Below are 26,808 nucleotides of genomic sequence, written 5' to 3' on the forward strand. Positions count from 1 at the left end.
CTGTGTCTCCCTCTCTCTGACCCTCCCCAGTTCATGCTCTGTCTCTCCCTGTCTCAAAAATAAATAAACGTTAAAAATAAATTACCGGCTAACCTACTGTAGCATTAGCTAATTGTATCTTGGAGGCCTAATTTTGAAATTTTCTTCCTAACCTTGTTTGTCAGCGTATATGGCAGCCATACCAACAGATGGGAAACTTTCCAGCACATTTTCAAAACAGGAAATATATCTCCTTTTCAAATACAAGTTTTAGCACTTGAACACATTTTTTCCCCTAATGTCCAAAGAGGTAACTGGTTTCTTTTTTTAAATTTAGGTTTGTAATTGACTCACCCGCACGATGAAAACATACAGTAACCTGGGCCCTCCCTGTCCTGTGAGTTAGCTGGTACCTTCTGTTTATAGCCAGTGGTTAGTGCCAAAAATGGTATCCCTAGAACTTTGAAGCAAACCAAGACAGACTAGAGGGAAGTTAAGATTCATGTCTCATTACTAGAGGGGAAAATATATATATAATGAGACTTTTATGTTCATATAATCATATGATAACATGAAAATAAATAATTTTTAAAGTAATAAAATTCGTAATATTGCTATAATTTATATTTAAGTAAAACATTAAGTACTTAATGATAGTAGGATTTTTGTTTATTTTTTGTTGGTTTGGAACCTACAAAATTGGTGTCTTTGATTTTTTTTCTCTTTGTAAAAAGTGTCACATTTGTTTGAACATCTAATTTCATTTTTCAATTAATGTCCAACAATTTTTTTCAGCTTAAAATTTATGTCAGAGGTGGGGAATAAGCTATTAAAGAAGCTACCACTAAAGGGGCACCTGGGTGGCTCAGTCAGTTATGTGTTCGGCTCTTGGTTTCTACTCTGGTCATCATGTTGTGGTTTGTGAGATTGAGCCCCATGTCAGGCCCTGTGCTGACAGCATGGAGCTTGCTTGGGATTCTCTCCCCTGACCCTATGCCCCCCCCACCAAATAAATAAATAAACTTAAAAAAGAAACTAAAGACTGAGTGAACAAAAATATTAAATCATGCATTTATAAAAATCACGTTTAATAGTAAAAAAAAAAAATCTAGTTTCCACTGCTTACTGAAGAAAAGAAATATTCTTTAACTCTTTATTTCTAATTATAACACGTTCTCAATTTGGCATTTCTGTTTTCCCCCCAATTACTGTTGTGCCCAAGAAAATCTTTTCTAACTTTAAGTCTTTTATTCTTTTACCAGTTTTCGAGTATGATCTTGAGAGTTCCTTGAAAGAAACTGGAATTTAATTTGCACCCAAAACTATTTGATCAGAGTATAGGAGATGTGAGTTAAAGCAAGGAATGGAATTTAAAAAAAAAAGTGTTATTTGTATAATCAACAAATTATCCAAGGAGACATTGTAACTATTTTGTAACTTTCACATCAGCCCAGCAAAGCAAAATAAATTTGTTCTAAGGCACTAAATTGCTGTAAATTGCTTTAGCACCATTTGTTGAGAAAAGGCTATCCTTCCTGTGAATTACTTCTACACCTTTGTCAAAATCGGTTAGGGCTCTGTGTGTGGGTTTGTTTCTGGGTTCTGTATAGAATCCCATTCATTGATCCGTGTGTATATCCCTCCTCCAGTTGTACTCTGCCTTGACTGCTTTTAACTTTATAATAAGCCTTAATATTGGGTAGAGTAATTCTTTCTACTTTATTCTTATTTTGCAAGACTATTTTAGCTACTTTAAGGAGTGTGCCTTTCTATGTATATTTTAGAATATGCTTGTCTATGTCTATAAAATACCTTGCTAAGATATTGATAGGAATTGCACAAAATCGGTATACTAATTTGGGGAAAATTGACATTTATACTACAGTGAGAACTATAGTCCCTCAATATAGTGTATGTTCATTTCCTTAGGTCTTTTTTCTTAATCCACACTTTATAATTTTTAGCATATAGATCCTGTATATATTTTGTTAAGTGTATACCTTTTATTTTTCTGGATTGATTGTAAATGGTGTTTTGTTTTTAATTTGGTATCCATATATTCATTGTTAGTATACAGAAATGTTACTAATTTGGGGGTAATCTTGTATCTTGCTACTTTACTGAATGTGCACTTATTCTAGGAGTTTTGGTGTTTTTTACAGATTCCTTTGGGTTTTCTACATAAACCATCATGCCATCTGCAAATAGGGAAAGTTTTTGCTTCCTTCTTGCTCTGTATGCATTTTATTTATTTTTCTAATTGCAATGGCTAGAATTTCTAATACTGTGGTGAATAAGAATTACGAAAACAATAGCCACACTTCTTCCCCAGTTTTAGGGGGAAATCATTCATTCCCTATTAATTACGATGTTAGCAGATGTTCTTTATATATGGAGGAAGTTCCATTTTATTCTTTGTTGAGAATTTGTATCACAAATGGATGTTGGATATTGTCAAAAGCTTTTTTTTTTTTTGGCATCAGTTGTTTTGATCATGCAATTTACTTATTTAGCTGTCAGTGATGGATTCCACTGACTGATTCTTAAATATTTGGATCCATCTTGCATATACTGAATAAGGCCTAATCAGTCATGGTGTATATAGCGTTCCTTTTACACATTACTAGATGCAGTTTGCTAGTTCTTTTTATTGAGGATTTTTGTATCTAAGGTAATGAGGGATATTGGCCAGTAGTTTAAAAAAATTTTTTGTCATGTTTTTGTCTGGTTTTGATATCAGGTTAATACTAGCTTCATAAAGTGAGTTGGGAAATACTACCATCTTCTATTTTCTGGAATAGATTATGTAAAATTAGTACTATTTCTCCTTTAAATGTTTGATAAAGATTTTCAGTAAAGTCATTTGTGCCTAAGAATTTCTTTTTTGGGGGTTCTTTCTATTGATAAATTCAGTGTTTTTAATGGCTATAGGTGTATGCTGGCCATCTGTTTCATCTTGGTTGAACTTGATATTTTGTGGTTGTCAGAATTGGTCAATTTTTTTTTAAGTTGTCAAATTTATGAGGGTGAAGCTGTTCATAGTATTCTCTTATTAGTCTTTTAATGGTTGTAGCAGTTATAGTGCTATCCCCTGCTCCATTCCTGGCATTGGTAATTTCTTTCTTCTCTTTTTAGTGTGTTAGTTTTGTTAGAGACTTGCCAATTTTGTTGATTTGTTTCAAAGAACCAGCTTTTGGTGTTATTTTTGTTATTTTTCTGTTTTCAGTTTCATTGATTTCTGCTCTTATTTGTATTATTTTCTTCCTGCTACTTGCTTTGGGTTTATTTTGCTCTATTTTTTTTTAAAGAATCCTTTTTTAAAGGATTCCATCTTGTTTTATCTTGTTTTTATCTTGTTTTATTGAGTGTATTGCTTTTGTATTTATTTCTTAGTAATTGCTCTGCACATTTGTAGCATTTGTAACTCATCACAGTCTACTGATAGCAATGTTTTACTACTTTGTAGTATTAAAACCTTGCTTTCATTAAGATTCCATTGCCCTCCTCACTATCTATCTATTTATTTATTATTTTTAATACTTATTGATTTATTTTGAGAGAGAGCAGGGAAGAGGGAGAGAGAGAGAGAGAGAGAGAGAGAGAGAGAGAGAGAATCCCAAGCAGGCTCTGTACTATTAGCACAGAGTCCTACGTTAGGCTCAAAACCTCGAACCCATGAACTGTGAGATTATGACCTGAGCCAAAACCAAGTCAGACGCTTAACCAATTGAGCCAGGGACCCAGGCATCACACCCTCTTCCCTTTATAAAATATAATTTCTGAAACATTTACTCTCCATACGTTGAACACAACAGATGTCCTTACAATATTGTCTCAACCATCAAGTATGATTTAAGAAACTCATGAGGAAGGATAGTCTATTATATTTATCCCTATTTTTATTTGTATTTTATTTATTTATTTTTGAGAGAGTATATGCACAAGCAGGGAAGGAGCAGAGGGAGACGGTGAGCATCTTAAGCAGGCTCCTTGCCCAACATGGAGCCTGTCACAAGGCTCATTACCATAAGATCATGACCTGAGCCAAAGTCAAGAGTCAGACACTTAACCAACCGAGCCACCCAGGCACCCCTATTTATCCCTATTTTTAAAATATCTTTCTTGGGTGTCTGGGCAGCTCAGTCAGTTAAGCTACTGACTTCGGCTCAGGTCATGATGTCAGGGTCCATGAGTTCGAGCCCTGTGTCAGGCTGTATACTGAAGGTTCAGAGCCTGAAGCCCACTTCAGATTCTGTGTCCCTCCTCTCTCTGCCCCTCCCCCGCTTGCACTCTGTCTTGCTCTGTCTCTCAAAAATAAATAAATGTGAAAAAAAATTTTTTTTAAATAAAAATAAATCTCTTTCTGTATTCTTGTTTCCAAGTCTTCTTTTATCATTTTCTTTTTTTGGTGGGGGGGGAGCTTCGCTCAGCTTTCTTTAGGGGTAGGCATGGTAGTGACAAAGTTTTTAGTTTCCTTTCATCTGGTAATATTTGAATTTTTCTTCCTTTCCTGAAGGATGGTTTGCTGGATGCAGAACTCACAATTGACAGTTCTTGTATTTCAGCACTTAAAAAATGTGCTACTTCCTTCAGGCCTCATGATTTCAAATGAGAAATCCACTGCCATTGGAATTGCTGTTCTGCTGTAGGTAATGTGTCATTTCTCTTAGGTTGCTTTTAAGACGTTTTGTCTAATTTTTGGCAGTTTACTTGTGATATGTCTTGACATAAACTTCTTTGGGTTTATCCTGTCTGGGATTTGTTTTGTAGGTTTACATCTTTCACTAAATTTGAGGAATTTTTGATCTTAATAGAATTTTATTTTCTGTTGTTTAACCTTCATTTCCTAATTGACATTTTTTATAACTTTTTTTTTTTAACTGAGGTTTGTATTTTTCATTTTTCTCAAGGGAATTTGTAACTACTTATTGAAACAGTATTAGGCAGCTTTAAAATCTTTTGTCAGTTCAAGCATTGGATTTATCTTTGTTTTGGCTTCAGTTGATTGTCTTTTCTCATTTACCTTGTGTGGTCTTGTATAATAAATGAGTGATTTTCTATTGTATTTGGAAATGTCTGTTAGGAGACTCTGGATCAATTTAAATTCTTTTATTTTAGCAAGCATTTACTTTTTTTAGGTTTAGTGGGATGGCTTAGGTTTCCTTCTCCTGTTCCTCATTTCTCAGTACAACTAAATACCTTGGAAACAACTTGGCAGACAACCATTAAAAGATTCTGAAAGGTGGAAAGAAGTTAGACTGGCTAGGGACTTCAGGACTTGAAGGATGACACTATGGTAGATTCCCTGTGTTTTCTTTTTATTTCCCATATATTCCAGACTGGAGGGGTCTACAACTTGTTATTGGCAATAGACATAGACAAACAGAAAAACCTGTTGTTTCTGGCCAAAGGACCAGGAAGGGGGAGCCCAGCAGGGACCTAGCTGTGAGACATTTACCCAGCAGCATCAGTGGACCTGGTCTGCCCACAGCAATAGCACCAGCACATATAGGGCAGGAAGCTCACGAATGGGGTGATCAAAAGAACAGGCCACGGTAAATGCTGTCCACTCATGGGTCTGGCATTCCTCTACCCAGCAACCTAAGCATACCATGTGGCTGAAGGAAGTGCCTTCCACCTCTTTGTTGGCCTCAGAAGGTATCCACTGGGAGCTCAGGCAGGGCTAGAAGAATGAAGCAGGGAAGTATAGCATTACAAAGACTTGTTACAAAACTAAATTGTCTTCAGAACTATAGACCACAAAAGTAGACTAGAACCTACATACCAAGTTTAAATGAGACCGTGTTTTGCTAACCACTTTAGATTAATTTCACCTAATCGAAGGGAATTTTGCCATTTAAATATGTCGAGTGGTGTTTAATGTGAGTCTCCACCATCAGTTGAGTTGTTGGTTTATTTGGTTCCATTATTATTGGTTAGTCATTTTAACTTTACAATAGGTGAATCTGGTAAATACTAAAACTACAGTGCCTATTTCTCTAGGAAGTGAGTTCATCTTGGTTTGTTGGCTATGTCCAGGCTCACTATACTTCCTTTACTGCAAATTTTGGGACATTAGTGTCTCATAAAATACTAAACTTAATTCCCCTCTTTGAATTTATTGGCTCAAATTTTAGTCCTCTTAGGTTATAGGTTTACAACTGAGCAGTTTTTAATTCCATTGTATAAAAGACTGGATTGCAGTCTTGAGCTAATAAATCAGGATGTAGATGTAGTAAATACCGGACTCTAGGAATCAACAGACTGATGTCCTAGTACTGGCTCTGAACTCATTCAACTTCTGTGTGATTTCTGAGCTACCCTTAAGGTTAAAAAAAAAAAAAAAAAAGTCAAAAACACGATTTCTCCTAGGTTGCTGAGATTTACTGCTTCCCCAGTCTGTTACCACCTGAAGGAGAATATCCTGTAAAGGGGCCCTTCCCTGATGGTCTTTGCTGGAATGTGGAAGGGTACCAAGAGAAAAAGGAAAAACTTAGGGGCATGAGACTCAGAGCATACTGGAGAGAAGACTGGGGCTACAAAACCACAGAGACATGTCTGGGATAAGTCACAGAGAGGAAAGGTAGGAATGTCTATGAAATATAGTACTGGTACTCTCAAACTTTTACCAGTTCTTTTTTATTGAAGCATAATTTATATGCAGTAAAGTATATACATTCTTAAGTACATGACTTTTAAAATTTTTACCTATGTATATACTTGTGTAATTGTCATCCAGATGAAAACGTAGAATATTAAAGCTTTGCCAGTATTTTTCACTGGGAAATCATTTTTCCCATTCACTGCTTTAATGCCATAGTTAAAAATTGGTTTAATAGGCATTTATTTGTCTGTCTCATTTGTGCTGAAAATTCGATGTTCTACAAGATTCTGTTTAGCTTAATGAGATTAATATATGGCTATTTCTGAGAGGAAATATTTCAGTGTAATAGGCTAGTCAAGTATGCAAGTCCAAGGAATAAGACCAGGAGAATGGTTGTACTTAGGAAGAAAAGGCTTCATATAGTTAATGTGAGGTAGTGATTTGGAATCCTTCAAAAGCTATTGTATAAAAACAACCAAAGAAACAAACCATGTATAGAATACAGAAAGGAATGTTGGCTTTTTAAAACAAGGTTGCTGTGGTATAATTCACATACGGTAAACGATATACATTTAAAGTGTGTAGTTTGAGTTTTGACCCATGTACAACATGTGAAACAATCACCACACTGAAGATAATGAGCATATGCACCCTCCTAAAGTTTCTTTGTGACCTTTTGTAATGTCCTTCCCACCCCCTTAGCCCCAGGCGACTACTCTTTTTGCTTTCTGTTATAGTATATACTGTTATGCTATTTGCCTTTCACTCAGCATAATTATTTTGAGATTCAGCCATGATGTTTTTCTTTGTTTTTAGTGCCAAATAGGATTCCATTGTGTGGCTACACTACAATTTGTTTATTCATTCACTCATTGATGGGAATTTGGGTCATTTCCCCTTTTGAGGTATTACAGATAAAGCTACATATAACATTCATGTACAAATCTTTGTATGCACATCTTTCATTTTCTTTTGGGTAAAAGAAACTAGGAATAAAGTGTCAGGGGTATATGCAACTTTAAGAAACTGCTAACTTGTTTTCCAAAGTATACCATTTTATAGTCCCATCATCAGTGTGTTAGAGTTCTAGTCCCTCTACATCCTTGCCAACATTTAGTATGGTAAGAATTTTTTTTTTAGTCATTTCAGCAGGTATGTATTGGTGTTGCATTTCCTGAATGAGGACCTTGACCATATTTTAATATGCTTTGTTTTCGTGTGCCATTTTACTGTCTTTGCTTACATGTTTGTTCAAATCTTTTATGCATTTTAAAAATTTGCATTGTTCATTTTCTTATTATTTAGTTGCAAGAGCTCTTTACATATTCTGGATATCAATCCTTTATCAAATGTTTTGCCAAGTATTTATTTCCAGTCTGTGTCTTTTATTTTTGCTTCTGCAACAGCATCTTTTGAAGAGGAAAAGTTTTTAAACATGTCATTTAAGTCCAATTTATCTTTTTATATTTATGTACATAGTTCATGATTTTTTGTATCCCACTTAAGAAGTCTTTGCCAAACCCAAGGTCACTGAAATTTTCTATGTTGCTGTATAGGAGTTTTGGAGTTTTAGCTCTTACATTAAGTTGTCATTCATTTCAGGTTGATTTTTGTAAGTGTGATTCTTGAGATACTGAGGTTCTTTTCCCCTTTCCCATATGACTATCCACTTGTACCAGTGTGTTTAGAAAAATTGAATTGCCTTGATACCTTTGTCAAAATCCATTGACCATATTTGTGGGGGCCTATTTCTGGAGTCTCTATTCTGTTCCATTTATCTGCTGTCTTTGTGTCAGTGTTAGACTGAGTTGATTACTACAGCTTTAAGCCTTAAAATCAGGCATTAAGTCCTCTGATGTTTACTTCCTTTTTCAAAATTGTTTTTACTGTTTTTGGGTCCTTTGTTTTATATATTTTAGAATCATTTTGTAAATTTCTACAGAAAGGTCTGCTGAGATTTTGATTAGGATTGCACTGAATATCTAGATCTATCTGGGGAGAAGTGATGTCTTAACAGTATTGAGTCACTTGATTCACAAGCATAGGATTATTTTTCCATTTATTTAGATGTTCCTTAATTTCTCCCACCATGCTTTGTCAAATATATCCCTTAGTATTTCATATATTTTGATGATATTGTAAGTGGTTTTTAATTTTAGTTTCTAATTGTTTCTTGCTAGTATTAGACATGTACTTGGCTTTTGTATGTTGCCATTGTATCCTGTCACTTTGCTAATCTTCTGGTAGATTTATAAGGATTTTCTACAGTGAAGAAGATATCTGTGTGTAAAGACAATTTTATTTTCTCTTTTCCACTCTACATGCCTTTATTTCTTTTTCTTCTTGGATTGGCTGACTTTTCAGTATGTTGAATAGGAGTGGTGAAAGGGGACATCCCTTTTTTGTCTTTCATCATTTAGTATGATGTTAGCTGTGACTTTGGTACATGGCTTTCATCGGTGTAAGGAAGTTCCTTTTGTTCCTGTGTTGTCAAGATCTCTTTATTATGGAAGGATGATGAATTTTATCATATGCTTTTCTTGCATCTTTTGAAATGCCTGTTTGTTTTTTTAGTCTTATAGGTTGGGTTATGTTGTTGTTGTTGTTATTATTGTTATTATTATTTTGAATGTTAAACCAATATTGCATTGTTCAGATAAACTGTACATAGTCATGATGTATTTATCCTTTTTATATACTAATGGATTATATTTGGTGAAATTTCAGTAAGAACTTTTGCATATATGATACTAAAGGATATTGATTTGTAATTTTTCCTTAAGTTTCTGGTTTTGGTATCAGAGTAATACTGGCTTCATAAAATGAGTTAGGAAGTTTCTCCTTTTGTATATTCTGGAGAGTTGGTGTTAAATTGGCATTTTTTTCTTAAATATTTGGGAAAAGTCATCAATTAATCCATCTGGGCCTAGAGAGTTCTTTGTGAGATTTTTAACAGCAAAATAATTCATTTAATAAACATACAGGACTGTTCAAGTTAACTATTTTTTCCTGACTGATCTTCAGCATTTTGAATTTTTGAAGGAATTTGCCTATCTCATAATTGAAATTGTTGACTAAATTCACAAAATTATTAATGACATTTCCATATTAGCCTTCTTATGTCTATTGAAGGTATAGTTGTGCCAGTCTCTCATTTCTTATGTTTCTAATGTGTGACTTCCCCTAACTGACTAGTCTAGCTAGAAGTTTATCAACCTTATTCATCTTTTCAAACAAAAAGCTTTTGATTTCTTTGATTTTTCTTTATTTTCTATTTCATTTATTTGTGTTCTTTATAGTCTATTTTATTCTTTTTTAGGTTTAATTTGCTCTTTATTTTCTAATTTCTTAGGTAAGATATGGATGATTACCCAGTAGTTAAAAATGTGATGTTATTTATTGTGTATATATGGATGCAATGTAGATGCTATATGCATATGCTGTATATCTTATAATATATGATTGCATATTAGAAATACATACAAAATAAAATCGCTGCACAGTAGCTGAGTTGACTTATTGATTGATTGATTGATTGATTTTGAGAAAGTGCATGCATTAGACAGTGAATGGGTAGGGAGAGGGACAAAGAGAATCCCAAGCAGGCCCCATGTTGTTAGCGCAGAGCCAGACATGAGATTGTGACCTGAGCCAAAATCAAGAGTCAGACACTTAACCAACTGAGCCATCCAGCACCCCTGCATATTATTTTAACAGACAGTTTTAAGATGGCTATAATACCACTGCAGTCCCAGACACTTCAGCAATTTATTGTTCTTGCCACAGTTAATCTGTGCCAGCAGTAAACATACCTCTGTAACCAGTATTTCCTAGTTGGCATAATTAAGTAAGGACATTTACCATAGCTTGACATATGGCTTTTTAAAAGAGTATGTTTAAACATTCAAAATTTTATAAGTCTTGCATAAGTGATTTTCTGTTTTGTAAACTACATATTTAGAATATTCTCAAACTTCCAGAAAATTTCTAAGAATAAAAATAGACTTAAAAAAACACTCACATACCCTTACCCAGATTCACCTGTTATTTGAATAACTGCCAAACTGTTTTTCAAAGTGGCTGCTCCATTTTTTACAGCCACCAGCAACTTATGGGTTTCCAATTTCTCCACATCCTCACCAATACTTATTATTGTATACCTTTTTGGTATAGCTATCCTAGATGTGTGAAGTGGTACCTTATTTGGGTTTTTGACTTGTATTTCTCTGAGGCCTGATTTTGAGTATCTTTTTATGTATTTATTGGCTATTATCTTTTTTAAAGAAATGTTTATTCAGATTCTTGGTCCATTTTTAAAAAGTGGGATATTTGTCTTTTTTTATTGAGTTGTAAGTGTTCTCTATACATAGTCTATGTACATATCCTTTAACAGATAGGTCATTTGCAAAAATCTCCCATTCTGTGAGTTGTCTTTTCACTTTCTTAATTGTGCCCTTTGAAGCACAAAGGTTTTAATTCTGTGATGAGGTCCCTGTATCGCTGTTTGTCCTTGCTTAGGTGTCTTAGATGAAAAACATTGCCTAAGCCAATGTTGGGAAGAATTCACCTGTGTTATCTTCTAAGGGTTTTAAAGCTCTTACACTGAGGTCTTTGATTCATTTGGAGTTAATTTTTACATATGGTATGAGGTAGAGTCCAGCTTCATTTTTCTGCATGCAGTTTGCCAGTTGTCCCAACATCATTTGTTGAAAAGGCTATCCTTTCGTCCTTTGAATTGTCTTGGCACTCCTGTCATAAATCAGTTGATCTTAAATGTTATTGATCTTTCTGGGCTCTTTGTTCTATTCCATTAATCTATACATTTATTTTTATTCCTGGTATTACACTGTCTTGATTAGTGTAGTTTTGCAGTCAAGAAGTGTGAGACCTCCTGGCACAAAAACAGACACTCAGATCAATGGAACAGAGTAGAGAACCCAGAAATGGACCCACAAACATATGGCCAACTAATCTTTGACAAAACAGGAAAGAATATCTAATGGAATAAAGACAGTGTCTTTAGCAAGTGGTGCTGGAAAAACTGGACAGCGACATGCAGAAGAATGAACCTGGACCACTTTCTTACACCATACACAAAAATAAACTCAAAATGGATGAAAGACCTAAATGTAAGACAGGAAGCCATCAAAATCCTTGAGGAGAAAGCAGGCAAAAATCTCTTTGATCTTGGCCACAGTAACTTCTTACTCAACACATCTCCAGAGGCAAAGGAAACAAAATCAAAAATGAACTCTTGGGACCTCATCAAAATAAAAGCTTCTGCATAGTGAAGGAAACAATCAGCAAAACTAAAAGGCACCCGACCTAATGGGAGAAGATATTTGCAAACGACATATCAGAAGAAGTGTGAGACTTCAACTATGTTCTTTTTCAATATGATTTTGACTACTATGGGTTCCTTGCATTTTCTTAAGAATTTCAGGATCAAATTGTCAATTTGGAAAAAAGCAAGCAATTTGGGTAGTATAGGAATCTCAACATTATTAAGTATTGCAGACTATGAACACGAAATGCCTTTCCATTTATTTAGATCTTTAGTTTCTTTCATTGAAGCTTTTTAGTTTAAAGTATACTAGTCTTTCTTACCCTTGGTTGTGGTATATTATCCTCTTTATATGTTGCTGGATGTCATTTGCTTTTTTTTTATTGAGGACTCGATAATCCATATTTGTAAGAGATATATTTGTAGTTGCTTCTTTTTGTGATAACTTTATCTGATTTGGTATCATAGTGTTAAGGCCTCTGTTTCCTCCCCTGTTATATTTTGGAGGAGTTTATGAAATATTGGTGTTAATTCTTTAAATATTCGGTAAATTCATCAGTGAAGCCATCTGTCCGTAGGCTTTTCTTTGTGGGAAGATTTTTTGATTACTAACTCAACCACTTATTATAGGTCCATTCAGATTTTCTATTTAGTCTTGAGTTAATTTCAGTAGTTTGTGTCTTTCTAGATATTTGCCGATTTCATCTTGGCTGTCTACTTTGTCAGTGTGTAGTTGTTCATAGTTCTTCTCTTATAATCACTTTCCTGTAAGGTTGGTAGGTTCTTTTTATTTTTGTTAAGTCAGCAGTAATGTTTCCTGTTTCATTCATGAGTTTTTGGTTGGTCAGCCTAAGCTGAAGATTTGTCAATTTTGTTAATGTTTTCAAAGAACCAAATTTTTGTTTCATTAAGTTCTCTGTTCTCAGTTTCAATTATTTTCACTCTAACTTATATTATTTCCATCTTTTTACCTGTGTTGGGTTTGGTTTGCTCTTCTTTTTCTAGAAGAAGGCCGATTAGGCTATTAATTTGAGATCTTTGTTTTATTTTAATATAGGCATATACAGCTATAAAGTTTCTTCTGAGCACTGTTTTCACTGCATTTCATCAGTTTTGGTATTTTGTGCCTTTGTTTTCATTTATTTCAAAATATTTTCTAATTTTTCTTCTGATGTCTTATTTGACACATTGGTTATTTAGGATTGTTTTTGTTTGTTTTTTTCCTCCAAGTTTTTATTTAAATTCTAGCTAGTTACATGCAGTGCAATATTAGTTTCAGGTATGGAATTTAGTGATTCATCATAAGTGCCTCCTTAATCCGCAGCACATATTTACCCCATCCTCCGTCTCCCACCTCCCTCCTTCAGTAACCAGCAGTTTGTTCTCTGTAGTTAAGAGTCTGATTCTTGGTCTGCCTCTCTTTTTTCCCTGTGTTCATTTGTTTTGTTTCTTACATTCCATGTATGAGTTAAATCATATGGTATTTGTCTTTGACTTCTTTCACTTAATTAACACTCTCTGGCTCTATCCATGTTGTTGCAAATGGCAAGATTTCATTTTTTTATGGCTGAGTAATATTCCATTGTGTGTGTATATATACACACACATGTACATACCAACCACATCTTCATTATTCATAAGATTGGTTTTTTGGTTAAAAAAAAAATATATATATATATATATATTAGAGAGTGAGAGTATGAGTGGAGGAGAGGGGCAGCGGGAGAAGGAGAGAGAATCTTAAGCAGACTCCATGCTCAGCACAGAGCCTGATACAGGTCTTGATCCTACAACCCTGGGATCATGACCTGAACTGAAATCAAGAGTTGGACACTCAACTGACTGAGCCACCCAGGTGCCCCCATAGGATTGTTTTTTGATTTCCACATACATTTTGAGTTTTTCAAATTACTCTGTTATTGATTTCTAATTTTATTCCAGTATGCTTCGATAAGACACTTTGTATGACTTCGATGCCTTTAAAGTTATAACTTGTTTTGCCTAATATATGGTCTGTTGTGGAGAAAGTTCCATGTGCACTTGAGAGTGTGTATTCTGTTGTTGGATGGAGTGTTCTATTGATGTCTTTTAGGTCTAGTTGGCTTCTAGTGTTGTTCAGCTTTCCTCATTTCCATGTTGGTCTTTTGCCTAGGATTTCTACCCATTTTTGAAAGTGGATATTGAATTCTCCAAGGATTATTTTGAATTTATTTCTTCTTTCTTTTTAATCAGTTTTTGCTTCATGTATTGTAGAGCTGTCTTGTTAGGTGCATATACATTTATGTTTACTACGACTTCTTGATAGATTGATCCCTTTATCATTATGAAATGTCTCTTTTCTCTAGTAATAATTTTTGTCATTCTTGCCTTAAAAGTCTATAGTGTTTTTAGTGATTGCCATGGGGACTGATGTCATAATTTATAACATTCTGGTTCAGATAAATACTATGTATTCTTCAAATATTCTTCCTACCCTCTTTGTTCTCTCCTCTTCTGGGATGCCAGTTGTATGTATGTTGGTATTTTGATGGTGTCTCTTAGGTTACTGAGACTTTGTTCATTTTTCTTTTTCTTTTTCTTTTTTTTCTTTCTTTCTTTTTTTTTTTTTTAATTTTTAAAGTAATCTCTACACCCAGTTGGGGCTCAAACTCACAACCTTCAGACAAGAGTTGCATGCTCTATTGACAGCCAGCTAGGCACCCCTCTTCATTCTCTTCATTCTTTCTGTTTCTCAGAGCAGATAATTTTAATTGACCTGTTTTCAAGTTTGCTGAATTTTTTTCCTCCACTTGTTGAAATATGCAGTTGAGTCCCTGTAATAGTTTTTAAATTTCAGTTATTGGACTTTTCATGCCCAGATTTCTATTTCCTTTTCCTGATTTCTTTTTAGTGGTATTTTCTTTTTTCTTTTTCTTTTTTATTGTTTATTTTTGAGAGAAAGCGACAGAGACAGAGTGCGAGTGTGTGAAGGGCAGAGAGACAAGGAGACACAGAATCTGAAGCAGGCTCCAGGCTCTGAGCTGTCAGCACAGAGCCGGATGTGGGGCTTGAACCCACGAACTGTGAGATCATGACCTGAGCTGAAGTTGGACACTTAACTGACTGAGCCACCCAGGTGCCCTGATTTATTGATATTGTCTATTTGGTGAGAAAACATTCTCATACTTCTCTTAGGCTTTTGTTTTGTTTTGCATATGGTTTCCTTTACTTCTAATTTATTTACAGTAAGTTATGTAACATTTTTGTATAGTAAGTCCTGTGTTTGGACTTTCTTGGGAACAGTATTTATTTGGTACATTTTTGCCCTGTGTATGGGCCATATTTTGTCTTTTTGTTGTTGTTACATGCTTATAATATTTCATTAAAAACTAGGGAATTTGGGGGCTCCTGGGTGGCAGTCAGTTAAGCATCTGACTTCAGCTCAGGTCATGATCTCACGGTTTGTGAGTTCGAGCCCCGTGTCAGGCTGTGTGCTGACAGCTCAGAGCCTGGAGCCTGCCCCAGATTCTGTCTCCCTCTCTCTCTGCCCCTCTCCCGCTCATGCTTTGTCTCTCTGTCTCTCAAAAATAAATAAACTTTTTAAAAAATATTTTAAAAAACTGGGTAATTTCAATTACTGTACTTTTATTTGGTTCTTCTTATAAATTCTCTTTATTAATATTCTCTACTTTGTGAGACATCATTTTCATACTTTCCTTTAGTTCTTTAGCTATGGTTTCCTTTAATTCTTTGAACATTTTTAATACAGCTACCTTAAAGTGTGTGTTTAGTAATTCTAACACCTGACTTTTCTCAGCAACACTTTTTATTGAATACTCCTTTTCCTCAGGAGCATACACGTGCATGTCTTTCAACTTACTGTTGAAAATGGGACATTTAAAGTAATATGTAATTTGGCAACTAACGATCTAGATCTAGGAGGTTTTTTTGTTTGTTTTTGAGTCTTTGGGATTTTTATGTAGATAATTATGTAAACTGCAGATAGGGACAGTGTTACTTCTTTTCCAATGTATATGTTTTTGTTTCTTTTTCTTGCTTTGTTGTAGTGATTGGAACTTCTAGTACTGTGTTAAGAATAGCAAAAGCTACATCCCTGACATGTTGCCAATCTCGCTCTTTAACTATTAAGTAAGATATTACCTAGAGGTTGAGGTAGTTCTACTCTTCTGTCTTGTTGAGAGTTGAGCGTTTTTGTCACAGTGGGTGTTGGATTTTGTCAGATACTTTTTCTGTTTCAGTTGATACAGTCAAGTAATTTTTCTTCTTTAGGCTGTTGATAATGGTAAATTACATTGGTTGTTTTTAAATTTTAAGCCAGTCTTGCACAACTTCAATAAATCTCATCGGTCATGATGTGTAATTTTTATACATTGCTGGATTCAATTTGTTAGTATTTTGTTGCACTTTTTTTTGGTCCAAGTTAATGAGACATAGTGTTATAGTTTTTTTTGTTTTTTGTTTTTCTAATACTGTTTGGATGAGTTTTTTGGAGAAAAATTAGTAACATATGTAACACAAAATTCAGTATTAAGCTATTCATAAGTATACAATAGAATAGCATTAATTGCATTTTACTATTGTGCCACCATTATCTATTCCAAAACGTTTTCATAATTTCAGACAGAGACTCAGTAACCATTTAGCAATAACCCACATTCCACCTTACTTCAGCCACTGGTACCTCTAACATACTTCTGTCTCAATGAATTTGCCTATATTAAATATTTCATGTAAGTGGAATCACAATATTAGTCCTTTTGTGTCTTAATTATTTCACTGAGCATAATGTTTTCAAGGTCCATCATGCTGTAGCGTGTATCAGAACTTCATTCCTAGGGTCGCCTGGGTGGCTAAGTTGGTTAAGCGTCTGACCTCAGCTCAGGTCACGATCTCACGGTCCCATGAGTTCAAGCCCCATGTCGGGCTCTATGCTGACAGCTCAGAGCCTGGAGCCTGCTTTGGATTCTGTGTTTCCCTCTCTGCCCCTCCCCCATTCATACTCTGTCTCTCTCTCTCAAAAATAAGTAAACATTAAAAAAAAAAAAAGAACTTCATTCCTTTTTATGACTGAGTAATATTCTATTGTGTTTATAACCATGTTTTATTGGCACATTCATCTGTTGATGGACACTTGGGTTGTTTCTGTTATGTTTGGAGACTTGGGTATTGTTTACATTTTTAATTTAGCAGGCAGTCAGCCTGTCTAGGTTATTATGGAGATTCTTTTGTGAGCTGTGGTTCCAGTAACAGCTTAATTTTCACAGCCTTTACATTGGTATTTTGGTCTGCTCTGGTGCTCCCCCTAATCCCTGCCTGTGCTGGGAAGGGGGAGCATAGTAAGATGTACTTAAGTGTATTTCTTAGTGATTCTCTGTTGCTTGTTCAGAGTAGTTGGTGCTTCTCAGACATTCATTTGAAAGCTTAAGGTTACTGATTTTTTAAGTAAATTAAGCACTTCAGGATAAAATGAAAATTAATATGGTATTTTAGCATAAAATTTATTTTGGAAATATATGTGCCTCACCATTTTAGGTGTATGATGTGTATCTGGCACATTTGAGTTGCATAAAATTGTATTTTGACTTTTAGTAAACAACGTGAACACAGCCTTTTTTAGGGAGCTGGTAATATTGAATGGTCTTGGTAAAATTAGAATTTGGCATATCTGAATTCTTTTGCACTTTTATTTATTTTTTTTTAATGTTTTTATTTTTTTTTTGAGAGAGAGAAAGACAGAGCACAAGCTGGGGAGGGCAGAGAGAGGCGAAGACACAGAATCTGAAACAGGTTCCAGGATCTGAGCTGTCAGCCCGAGCCCAGCACGGGGCTTGAACTCATGAACCTCAGGATCATTACCTGGGCTGAAGTCAGACACTCAACTGACTGAGCCACACAGGTGCCCTATCCTTTGCACTTTAATGTGAGAAGAAGATAACTTAGGTGTATATTACGCCTTTCAGATAAGAAAATCAATGAGGGGAAAATAAGGTTTCAATAATAAAATATCTTTACAGATGTTCAGTCCAGAGTGTTCAAAATTTTTGTTAGTGAGCATTTGTTGAAGTAAAATACTGAGCAAATGTAACTTTAAAGAGTTATTAATATCATTGACAGTGGTGAATTCTGAAGTAATAATGCCATGATTTTAACCCATTTTTTAATTTGCCATTTTTCAGACTTTGTGCTAGATGACAGGCAAACCACAAACTAGTTACAGATTGTGGTAAGAGTTAGAATAGGGTAGAGGATAGAGGAAAACAGAGAGCTGTCTGGGCAGTCATGGAAAGCCTGCCTCAGGGTTGGCATTTAGGCTGAGATTTGAAGGAGGAGAAGAGACTAGCCATGAGAAGAATATTCCTACCAGGAATATTCCTACCAGGAATAGGACATAGGATTTGGGGGCCCTTCCAAGTCCTGCTTGTGTGGCCTTTTGCTTCCTGGTGATTAAAAAGCTCGCTTTTTTAACTAGTCCACCCTCCTAACTTTGTGAGTGAGGAGACCATGAAGGCTAGAAAGTAGAGAATCAATGGTGACAGGCTACCATTCCAATGCCTCACACACACACACACACACCCCCATACACATATGACATATTCTGCTTATTTACATTCATTGTTTTCATGAATTATTTTAGAAGATGTGTGAAAACAGGCAGTTGCAATATTCAGGAAAAGAAATCTCTAGCTAAACAAAAAAAAAGAATAGTAAAGATTTGACTTAAAGGGAAGGTGTTTTTCTTTTGTCATTCATCACTAAATGAAACAGGGAAGTAAAACTCAATTTCTGAACTTCTGTTTTGAAAGTGAGTGATTAGAGACTCACTTTCATGGTGATTTTTACAGTGTAAGGCAATGTGTTTGTTCCTCTCAGACCTCCTGGGGATGTGGGACCTTAAAGGACATCTTATGGAGCCCAGCTACACAGAGTGAATGCCTGCAGAATCATAAAAGCCGAGATCTAAATTCCTTTTGTTTATATATCCTTCTTTCCTCACTTTTTATTAGAAATATATGCCTAATTATAGAAATTAGTTTGCTTCAAGGTGCTATCAGTCAAATATATTTTAATGTCAAATTTATTTTAAAAGTAAATAGTAATGGGTTTAGAAGCATAGATTCTGGGGTCCTTTTGGTGGAATTTATAGTCTGTCTCTAGTCACTTTTCTTGCTGAGTGACCTCAAGCCTAAACCTCACTGCCTGCTTATCTTAAAATGGAACCTATAATGTCTAGGTCATGGGATTAGTTTGAAGTTTAATAATATAGTGATGATAATTATTAGATGTTATTCTCATTTCTGTTACATTGGATTGCTGTTTGTACTGGGGAGCATTGGGACAGTTTGGGATTCATTTAAAGTGTAAATTTAGGGGCGCCTGGGTGGCGCAGTCGGTTAGGCGTCCGACTTCAGCCAGGTCACGATCTCGCGGTCCGGGAGTTCGAGCCCCGCGTCGGGCTCTGGGCTGATGGCTCAGAGCCTGGAGCCTGTTTCCGATTCTGTGTCTCCCTCTCTCTCTGCCCCTCCCCTGTTCATGCTCTGTCTCTCTCTGTCCCAAAAATAAATAAATGTTGGGGAAAAAAATTTTAAAAATAAATAAATAAATAAAGTGTAAATTTAGCAGGGCACCTGGGTGGCTCAGTCAGTTAAGTGTCCAACTTCAGCTCAGGTCATGATCTCGCAGTTCCTACATTCAAGCCCCGCATCAGGCTCTATGCTGACAGCTCAGAGCCTGGAGCCTGCTTCAGATTCTGTGTCTCCTTCTCTCTCTGCCCCTCCCTTGCTCGACTCTGTCTCTCTAAAAAATAAACATTAAAAAATGTTTTTAAATAAATTAAAATTAGGGGGAAAAGTTCTTGGAGTGGAAGTAGCTTGTAAGTTGTGGTTTTGAATCTGGAGATGGGAGAACTTGACTTGCTTTGGTTACTTTTTATATTTTATAGCGTAACATTGTTAACACGTTAAATGGTTAAGTATTTCTCTAGTGTCAGTTGTGTTTTTCTAGGCATATAATTTGAAGTTATTATAACTGGTCATTTAAAGTGAAATATCTTTTTTTTTTTTTTTTTACTTATGTTTGAGAGTGAGAGAGAGTGAGCAGGGGAGGGGCAGAAAGAGAGGGAGACTCAGAAACTGAAGCAGGGTCCAGGCTCTGAGCTGTCAGCACAGAGCCGGACGCAGGGCTCAAACTCACAAACTGTGAGATCATTACCTGAGCCGAAGTCAGACGCTCAACCAACTGAGCCACCCACATGCCCCTAAAGTGAAATATCTTAATTTATTTCATGTCTGAGTTGAATGCTATTCATTTCTACATCTTTTAAGGAAAATTGATGATATGTAACACAGTATTTTAATTTCAGGGGCTTTATAAGACAGCTGCTGATATTGTTTTTGACCAAGGTAATTCATGTTTTATTTTTAAGCTCCTAATTAAAAATGCAATACAGCCAAATTATGTTCCTGCCTTTATCTTTATTTAGTGAAGTTCTCATATTAGCTAAAGGTCTGATCTAGCTTGATGATGGGAAGTTAGGCGGTAGTCATCATATCATAACTAGTAGCTTCCAAATATATCATGTTTCTAGTACCTTCTGTGATGTCTCTCCTGGTCAGATGGGGGCCCCTGAATATGGGGCAACCCTAACGGGTGGAAGCTGGTCGTGGAGGTGGTAAAGGAATTCACCCGAGGCAGAACAAAGGAGATAGAAGGTTATCGAGTACATCACAAAGAAGCGGTAGGTAGGACAGCAAAGCAGTCTGCTGGCCAGGAAGCCGTGGTAGGGGGCTGTAGTTAAAGAGGGGAGGGGAGGAGGTATGGGAGCTTACGGAATTTACCTTTTTTGGTGCCTGTGCCCTGGTGTAAGTAATCCATTGGTCAGCTAAGTCTTAGGGATGTTTTGAGGTGGGTTGCCTAATGGGCCTGTTTGTATTCAACTAGGGGGTTGAGGGTCACTCTGGACCCTGTTACCTTACTCAGGTTTCCCTTGTTCAAAATGCCTAAATGTGGCTACTTTCTTACTGGTTTCCTCTGCTGATTAACTGGAAAGCTTCAAACTAGGAGCTCCTACTTTTTGTCTCTTCCATTGTAAGCATATGGCTATTCAGTTAATCCTTGTTAGTTCATTGTGCCCTGAGATCAATAAATCTCTCTTAAACGGGAGTATAACAAAAAGATATTTTCTGAGCATCTGAAATTTCAGTTTATGTTAAAAGGTGGAGGAAGGGTTAGAAATGGGGTGGGTGAGCTAGGCAGAGCCTTTTACATTCACAGTATGAATCTGAAACTAACTATAAGCTAGGACTAGATAACAGCCGGAAGGAGATCATTTGCATCAGCGAATGCAAATGCAATACTTACATCTGGGCAAAAAGGTGGGATTTTACTCATGCACTCAGTATTTGAAGTGTTCTCTATGTACTGAAAAGTGATGGGGAATGAGCAGTGGAGCAGGTTGGCACTATGGTTGAAGAGAAGCACAAGAAATGGAGGACAGGACTTTCCCAAAATAAGATCGGGATGTGATTACTAGAACAAGGGAAAAGTGATGCTCAGCAGGCAGGAAATACCATCCAGTTAGGTAATGTAACCTAATTGGCTTGTATCTCACCTTGCTGCTTGGCTTTTAGCTTTAGTCATACCGGAAAAGCCAGGTATATGGGATGAAACAGTAAGCTGCTTCCCTGATGAATACCCAAAGACCAACAAAGACGAGTCAGTGAATGTTGTATTAAGCCAAATGAAATATCATTACTTCATGTTTTTAAAGAATAAACTTTTTATTTTATTTTTCAAAGTGTATTTATTTTTTTAGTAATTTCTACATCCTATATGGGGCTCGAACTCATTATCCCAAGGTCAGGAGTAGCACGTGCTCTTCCAACTGAGCCAGTCAGGTGCCCCCCAAAATAAACTTTTTACTTCAAAATATTTTTAGATTTATGTAAAAATTTTAAAGATAGCACAGGGTTCCTATCCCCCTTACCCTTTTGTCTATTGTTACCTTACATCAATATGGTACTTTTTGTTTTTGTTTTTTGTTTTTTTTTTACAAATAATGAACCAATATTAATACATGTTATTAACTAAAGCCCATATTTTATTCATATTTCCTTAGTTTTTACCTCATTTCCTTTTTCTTTCCTAGGATCCCATTCAAGATACTGTATCATATTTAGTAGTCATGTCTGCTTAGGCCACACTGGTGTGTTACAATCCTTTAGACTTTCCTTGTTTTCAGTGACTCGTCATGTATTTTGTAGAATGTTTCTTGTTTGGGATTTGTCTGATGTTTTTCTTATAATGAGATTGGGTTATGTGATTTTGGGAGGAAGACCATAAAGTACCATTTTAAAAAATTATTTTTGTTTTTTTTTTTAATGTTTATTTATTTTGAGAGAATGAGCATGCTTGTGCATGTGTGCATGGGGGAGGGCCAGAGAGAGGGAGAGAATCCCATGCAAGCTCCTCCTCACTGTCAGCACAGAGCCCGACATGGGGCTCCATCTCAGGAACCATGAGATCATGACCTGAGCTGAAATCAGGAGTTGAATGCCTAACTGACTGAGCCATCCAGGTGCCCCTTACTTTTATTTATTTATGTTTTTTATTTGAGAGAAAGAGAGTGTGTGTCTGAATGGGGCAGAGGGAGAAAGAAGAGAGAGAGTGTGTGCGAGAGGGGCAGAGAGTGGGGGGGGGGGGGGTGGGGGAGAGAATCTTAAGCAGTCTCTACACTGAGTGTGGAGCCAGACATGGGATTCAATCCCTGACCCTAGGATCATGACCTAAGCCAAAATCACGAGTTGGACACTCAACCAACTGAGCCACTCAGGCACCCCTAAAGTACCATTTTTATTATGTCATATGAAAGGTACATACTGTCAACATGACTTCATCGGAGATGTTGAATTTGATCATCTGACGAGGTAACATTTGTCAGTTTCCTCCACTGTAAAATTACTCTTTTTTCCCTCCTTTTCAAACTGTTTTCTTTGGAAGGAAACACTTTTGTTAAAAAGTTTCCCACATTTGTTAAAGGGTGAGGAGTTACGCTCCATCTTCTAGATACATAAATTGTTCAGAAACCATCCTGGATGGCTCGGTTAAATGTCCAACTTTGGCTCAGGTCATAATCTCGCGGTTCGTGAGTTTGAGCCCTGTGTTGGGCTCTGTGCTGACAGCTTGGAGCCTGGAGCCTGCTTTGGACTCTGTGTCTCCCTCTTTCTCTGCCCCTCCCCTGCTCATGCTGTGTCCCTCTCTCTCTCTTTCTCTCTCAAAAATAAATAACATTACAAAAAAAATTATAAAAAGAAATCTGCCTGGCAGTTTTGTCTCTTCTCCCAGCTTATTTATTTATATCAGTATGGACTCATGGATATTTGTTTTATACTTTGGGTTATAATCTAACACTGTTTTATTGCTTAAGTTGTTCCAGCTTTGGTCATATCGGAACTCTTTGTCTTAACTCTTTCACTCCTTTGACAAATTCTTATCAGTACATTATTTTTTTGTTATTTTGATGGTTAGCCCTTTCTCACTTTCTGGCCCCATGAGATGCTCCAATTTCATGTTGTATATATCTTGTCCTGGTCCTTAGATTTAGTCATTTCTCTAAGAAGCCTTTGTTCCTTTTACTAGAGAATGGTATTAGAACACAAGATCTGGATGCTAGGTCTGCACTATGCTACTTGTGTGTTATTACTTCTAGGCCCTCTCAACTGGCAGAGCAAGAAAATATATATGTGTATATATCTGTAACCTCTGCATGTATACATATTTATAAATATTTCTGTATGTAACTCTCTGTGTCTATATTAAACTAAACGTGAGTTCATACTGATGTTGTCAACTCAGTTTATTACCACATGGAATATTACAGCTTCTTTTCCTTACTTTTGTATAAACTCTTACTCCAGTAGTGACAAGCCAGACTTTCACCATCCATGTATTTAATTGTTCAATTCCCGTATTCCATGTATAGTGGCATCAGAATACTTAACCTAAGCTCCCATGAGAAGTAACTTTATCAACTAGAATATAATGCTTATATACAATTTCTTTCACCATTAGTCTTAGAGATTCCCTCACTTTCACATTACTTATGTCAGCTCCTCCTTCCACTCTACCCCTCCTTCAATGAGGCGGTTTCATACATTTGTAATAGAGTTAAATGGTTTTGTCATATTCTGCATTTCATCGTGGGATCCCCTGATCTCCAAAATGATTTTTTTAATTGCTTACATTAGATTCACTCTAAAGTCCTGTTTTGAAGAATGTGTAGTGCTGTGAATCCACTGTTCCAGTGTCATGTAGAATCGTTTCACTGCTCTGAAAAATTTCCTTTGCTTCACTTATTCATGTCTTCCTTCCTCTCCCCAAACTTCTAGCAACCATTGGTCTTTTTACCATCTCTATAGTATAACCTTTTCCAGCATGTCATATCCTTGGAATCATACAGTGTGTGGCTTCTTATTTTATTTTTTGTTACTGAATAATATTCTCTTGTAGGATGTACTAGTTTGTCTATCTACTCATCTATTGAAGGACATCATCTTGATTATGTCCAGTTTTGGGTGATTATGAATAGAGCTGCTATACAGAATTGCTTGCAGATTTTCATGTGGGCATAAGTTTTCAAATCAGTTGCATAAATACCTGTGAGCACAATCACCAGATTATATGGTGAAAGTTCAGCTTTCTAAATATCGTGTCTTTGCACTATACTCAGTTTCTTGGAACAGAATAATCTCCTCTTGCCATTTTCCATGCCCATTTTCTCTCCAAGTCTCTCTTGACTGATGATGCCAGGTCTTGTCATTGCTATAAAAGAGCAGATGATACAGAACGTCAGCTTATCTTTCTTGGGGGAAGTAGAATCCTCTAATGATCTTTTCCATGTGCTTGTGATATTTTTGGTTAATCTGTCGGTGAAAATAACCAGTTGCATCTAGTTGAATTTGACTGTTTTGTGCTTTCTGGGCGTATAGCAGGAATAGATATTTTGCAAGTGGCTTACACTGCCTATAGGTTGTTAAAAACTGCTTTCTAATTGGGTTGTATTGTTTTATTTTTAAAGCATTTCATAGTTGCTAAAATCCTGAAGTATTGCATTTTCCTCTTTAACCATCACCCTCAAGCAGTACGTTTTTTTTTTTTAATGTGGAATTGTATTTATTAACTTTAAGGTAAAAGATATTTAAATGAAATTTATGTTCCTGTAAAGTGATAGTATGTTTTGTTTCCTTCACAGCATTTATTCAGTCGGAGAGCATAATAGAAGTATTACGTTTTGATGATGGAGGACTACTACAGGTAATTTTATTTTAAGTTGAAAAATTATCTCAGTGTCAAACCTTGAATAATATCCGATTGTTATTTACCTTTAAAAAGTGTAACTGATTTCTTTGAAATATATTTTATGAGCTTTATATGCAGATAGGTCAATAGAGTCATTAGTAATAATAAAAGCCTCCTTAGCTATATGAATTACCTTTTAAATTAGATATTTCTGGGGAGTGTTGGAAGGTTAGGTTGGGAGAGTCAGATCAGGAGCAGTGGAATTGGTGGTTAGCGCTATAAGTATGGGTGTCAGACCTCAAAATATTTACCTGGAAGAGGACTTCTCTAGAGTGTAAGTTCTGTAGATGTACATCTATATCACTTTTCTAGTTGCCAGTCTAAGCCACATCTTTAAACATGTTATACCTAAAATTAGAAAGTATAATCTGATGTCCTTCCTTTCAAACCTAGCATAGATATCCCATGAAGCCCATTTTAATCTTCCTAGCTAAAAACCAGTTCTAGAATTTCACAGCTGAAAGAGGGAGAGTGAAAGCAACTTAACTACCCCTCTGATTTTTATGACTGAGGTGTTTTCTTCCTTCTTCCAAACTTTTATTGTATTTGGTACTTGTCTTATAGTACTTACCACTTCTGTAATTATAACATCTGTTTTCAAGTACCATCTATTTGGTAGCACGACCTACGGTTTTTCCAAGGTTTAATTTAAGAAAGGTGCTGAAGATCCCATGACTTTATGGTAATGGGGCTGGTGTTAGAATTCTCGTCTCCTCACTCCAGGTGATTGTTTGTCTCTTTCCTACATGGTGCTGCCTATGATGTATTTATTTACTTAATTATAACTAAATACATGACTTAGTTCTGAAAAAATATTCCCTGTAGCTTATAATAATGTCAGGAAACTAAACGTTACATTAAGGCAATATATAAAAAATAATTGTGCTAGAGACCTGAAATAAGATTTCTGTTTACATTTTATCATAAATTTAGATTTCAGACGATAAGCCAAACAAAGAGAGCAAGGAAAAAAGTGATGGGTTATAATGTTCCTTTTCTCTGAAAATAAAGCAAGTAAGTGTTCTGAATGTTAACTTTTTCCTTGCTTCCAAATTTTTAAATAAATATATCATTCATACCTTTACATAACTGATGTTGAGAAACACAGCAGGCAGTGGCTGCATGGTACTTACAAAAAAGTCTTTGTACAGCTTTTTATATTGAAAAACTGAATAAAAACTAAAGATATATAATCTCAAATTTTGTAGAGTCACCTTACTAGAAAATGAGCTCGGTCTTGTTATCTGGTTATTTAATCTGTTACAAGGTGAGAACTTGGAGAACCAATAGGAATAACAGTTTTAAATATCTCCCTTTAGGTGGTTTGTGGGATCTAGATAACAGGCAAATCAGGACTGAATTTTTTGAAAATTCATTTTTCTTTATTGATTAAAGAAGGATCCATATCCTTTAGGAAATAGACACCCACCTAGGTTGCAAGTAGTAATTCATTTTGAAAATTCTGGAGTTTGATTTATATTTTTGTTGGGAGAGGTTGTCAATCCCTATCTAAATGGACTTGGCTATGCAGGAACTTGTGGCCTGGGATGTGATTTCCTCATCCTCTTTGGGTCTGCTGAAATGCTTG

General features: G+C 35.8%; 1 protein-coding gene across 1 annotated transcript in view; it reads left to right on the top strand.

The window, feature by feature from the left end:
- TMEM131 (transmembrane protein 131) overlaps window positions 1–26,808 on the top strand; it is a 235,913-nt gene that overhangs the window by 35,091 nt on the left and 174,014 nt on the right. The window contains exon 2 of the mRNA XM_027072610.2: window positions 25,114–25,175. Coding sequence (XP_026928411.1) covers window positions 25,114–25,175 — 62 coding nt within the window. The remainder of the gene's footprint in view (window positions 1–25,113; window positions 25,176–26,808) is intronic.

This window comes from Acinonyx jubatus, chromosome A3, assembly GCF_027475565.1.
Source record: "Acinonyx jubatus isolate Ajub_Pintada_27869175 chromosome A3, VMU_Ajub_asm_v1.0, whole genome shotgun sequence".
Lineage (NCBI taxonomy): Eukaryota > Metazoa > Chordata > Mammalia > Carnivora > Felidae > Acinonyx > Acinonyx jubatus.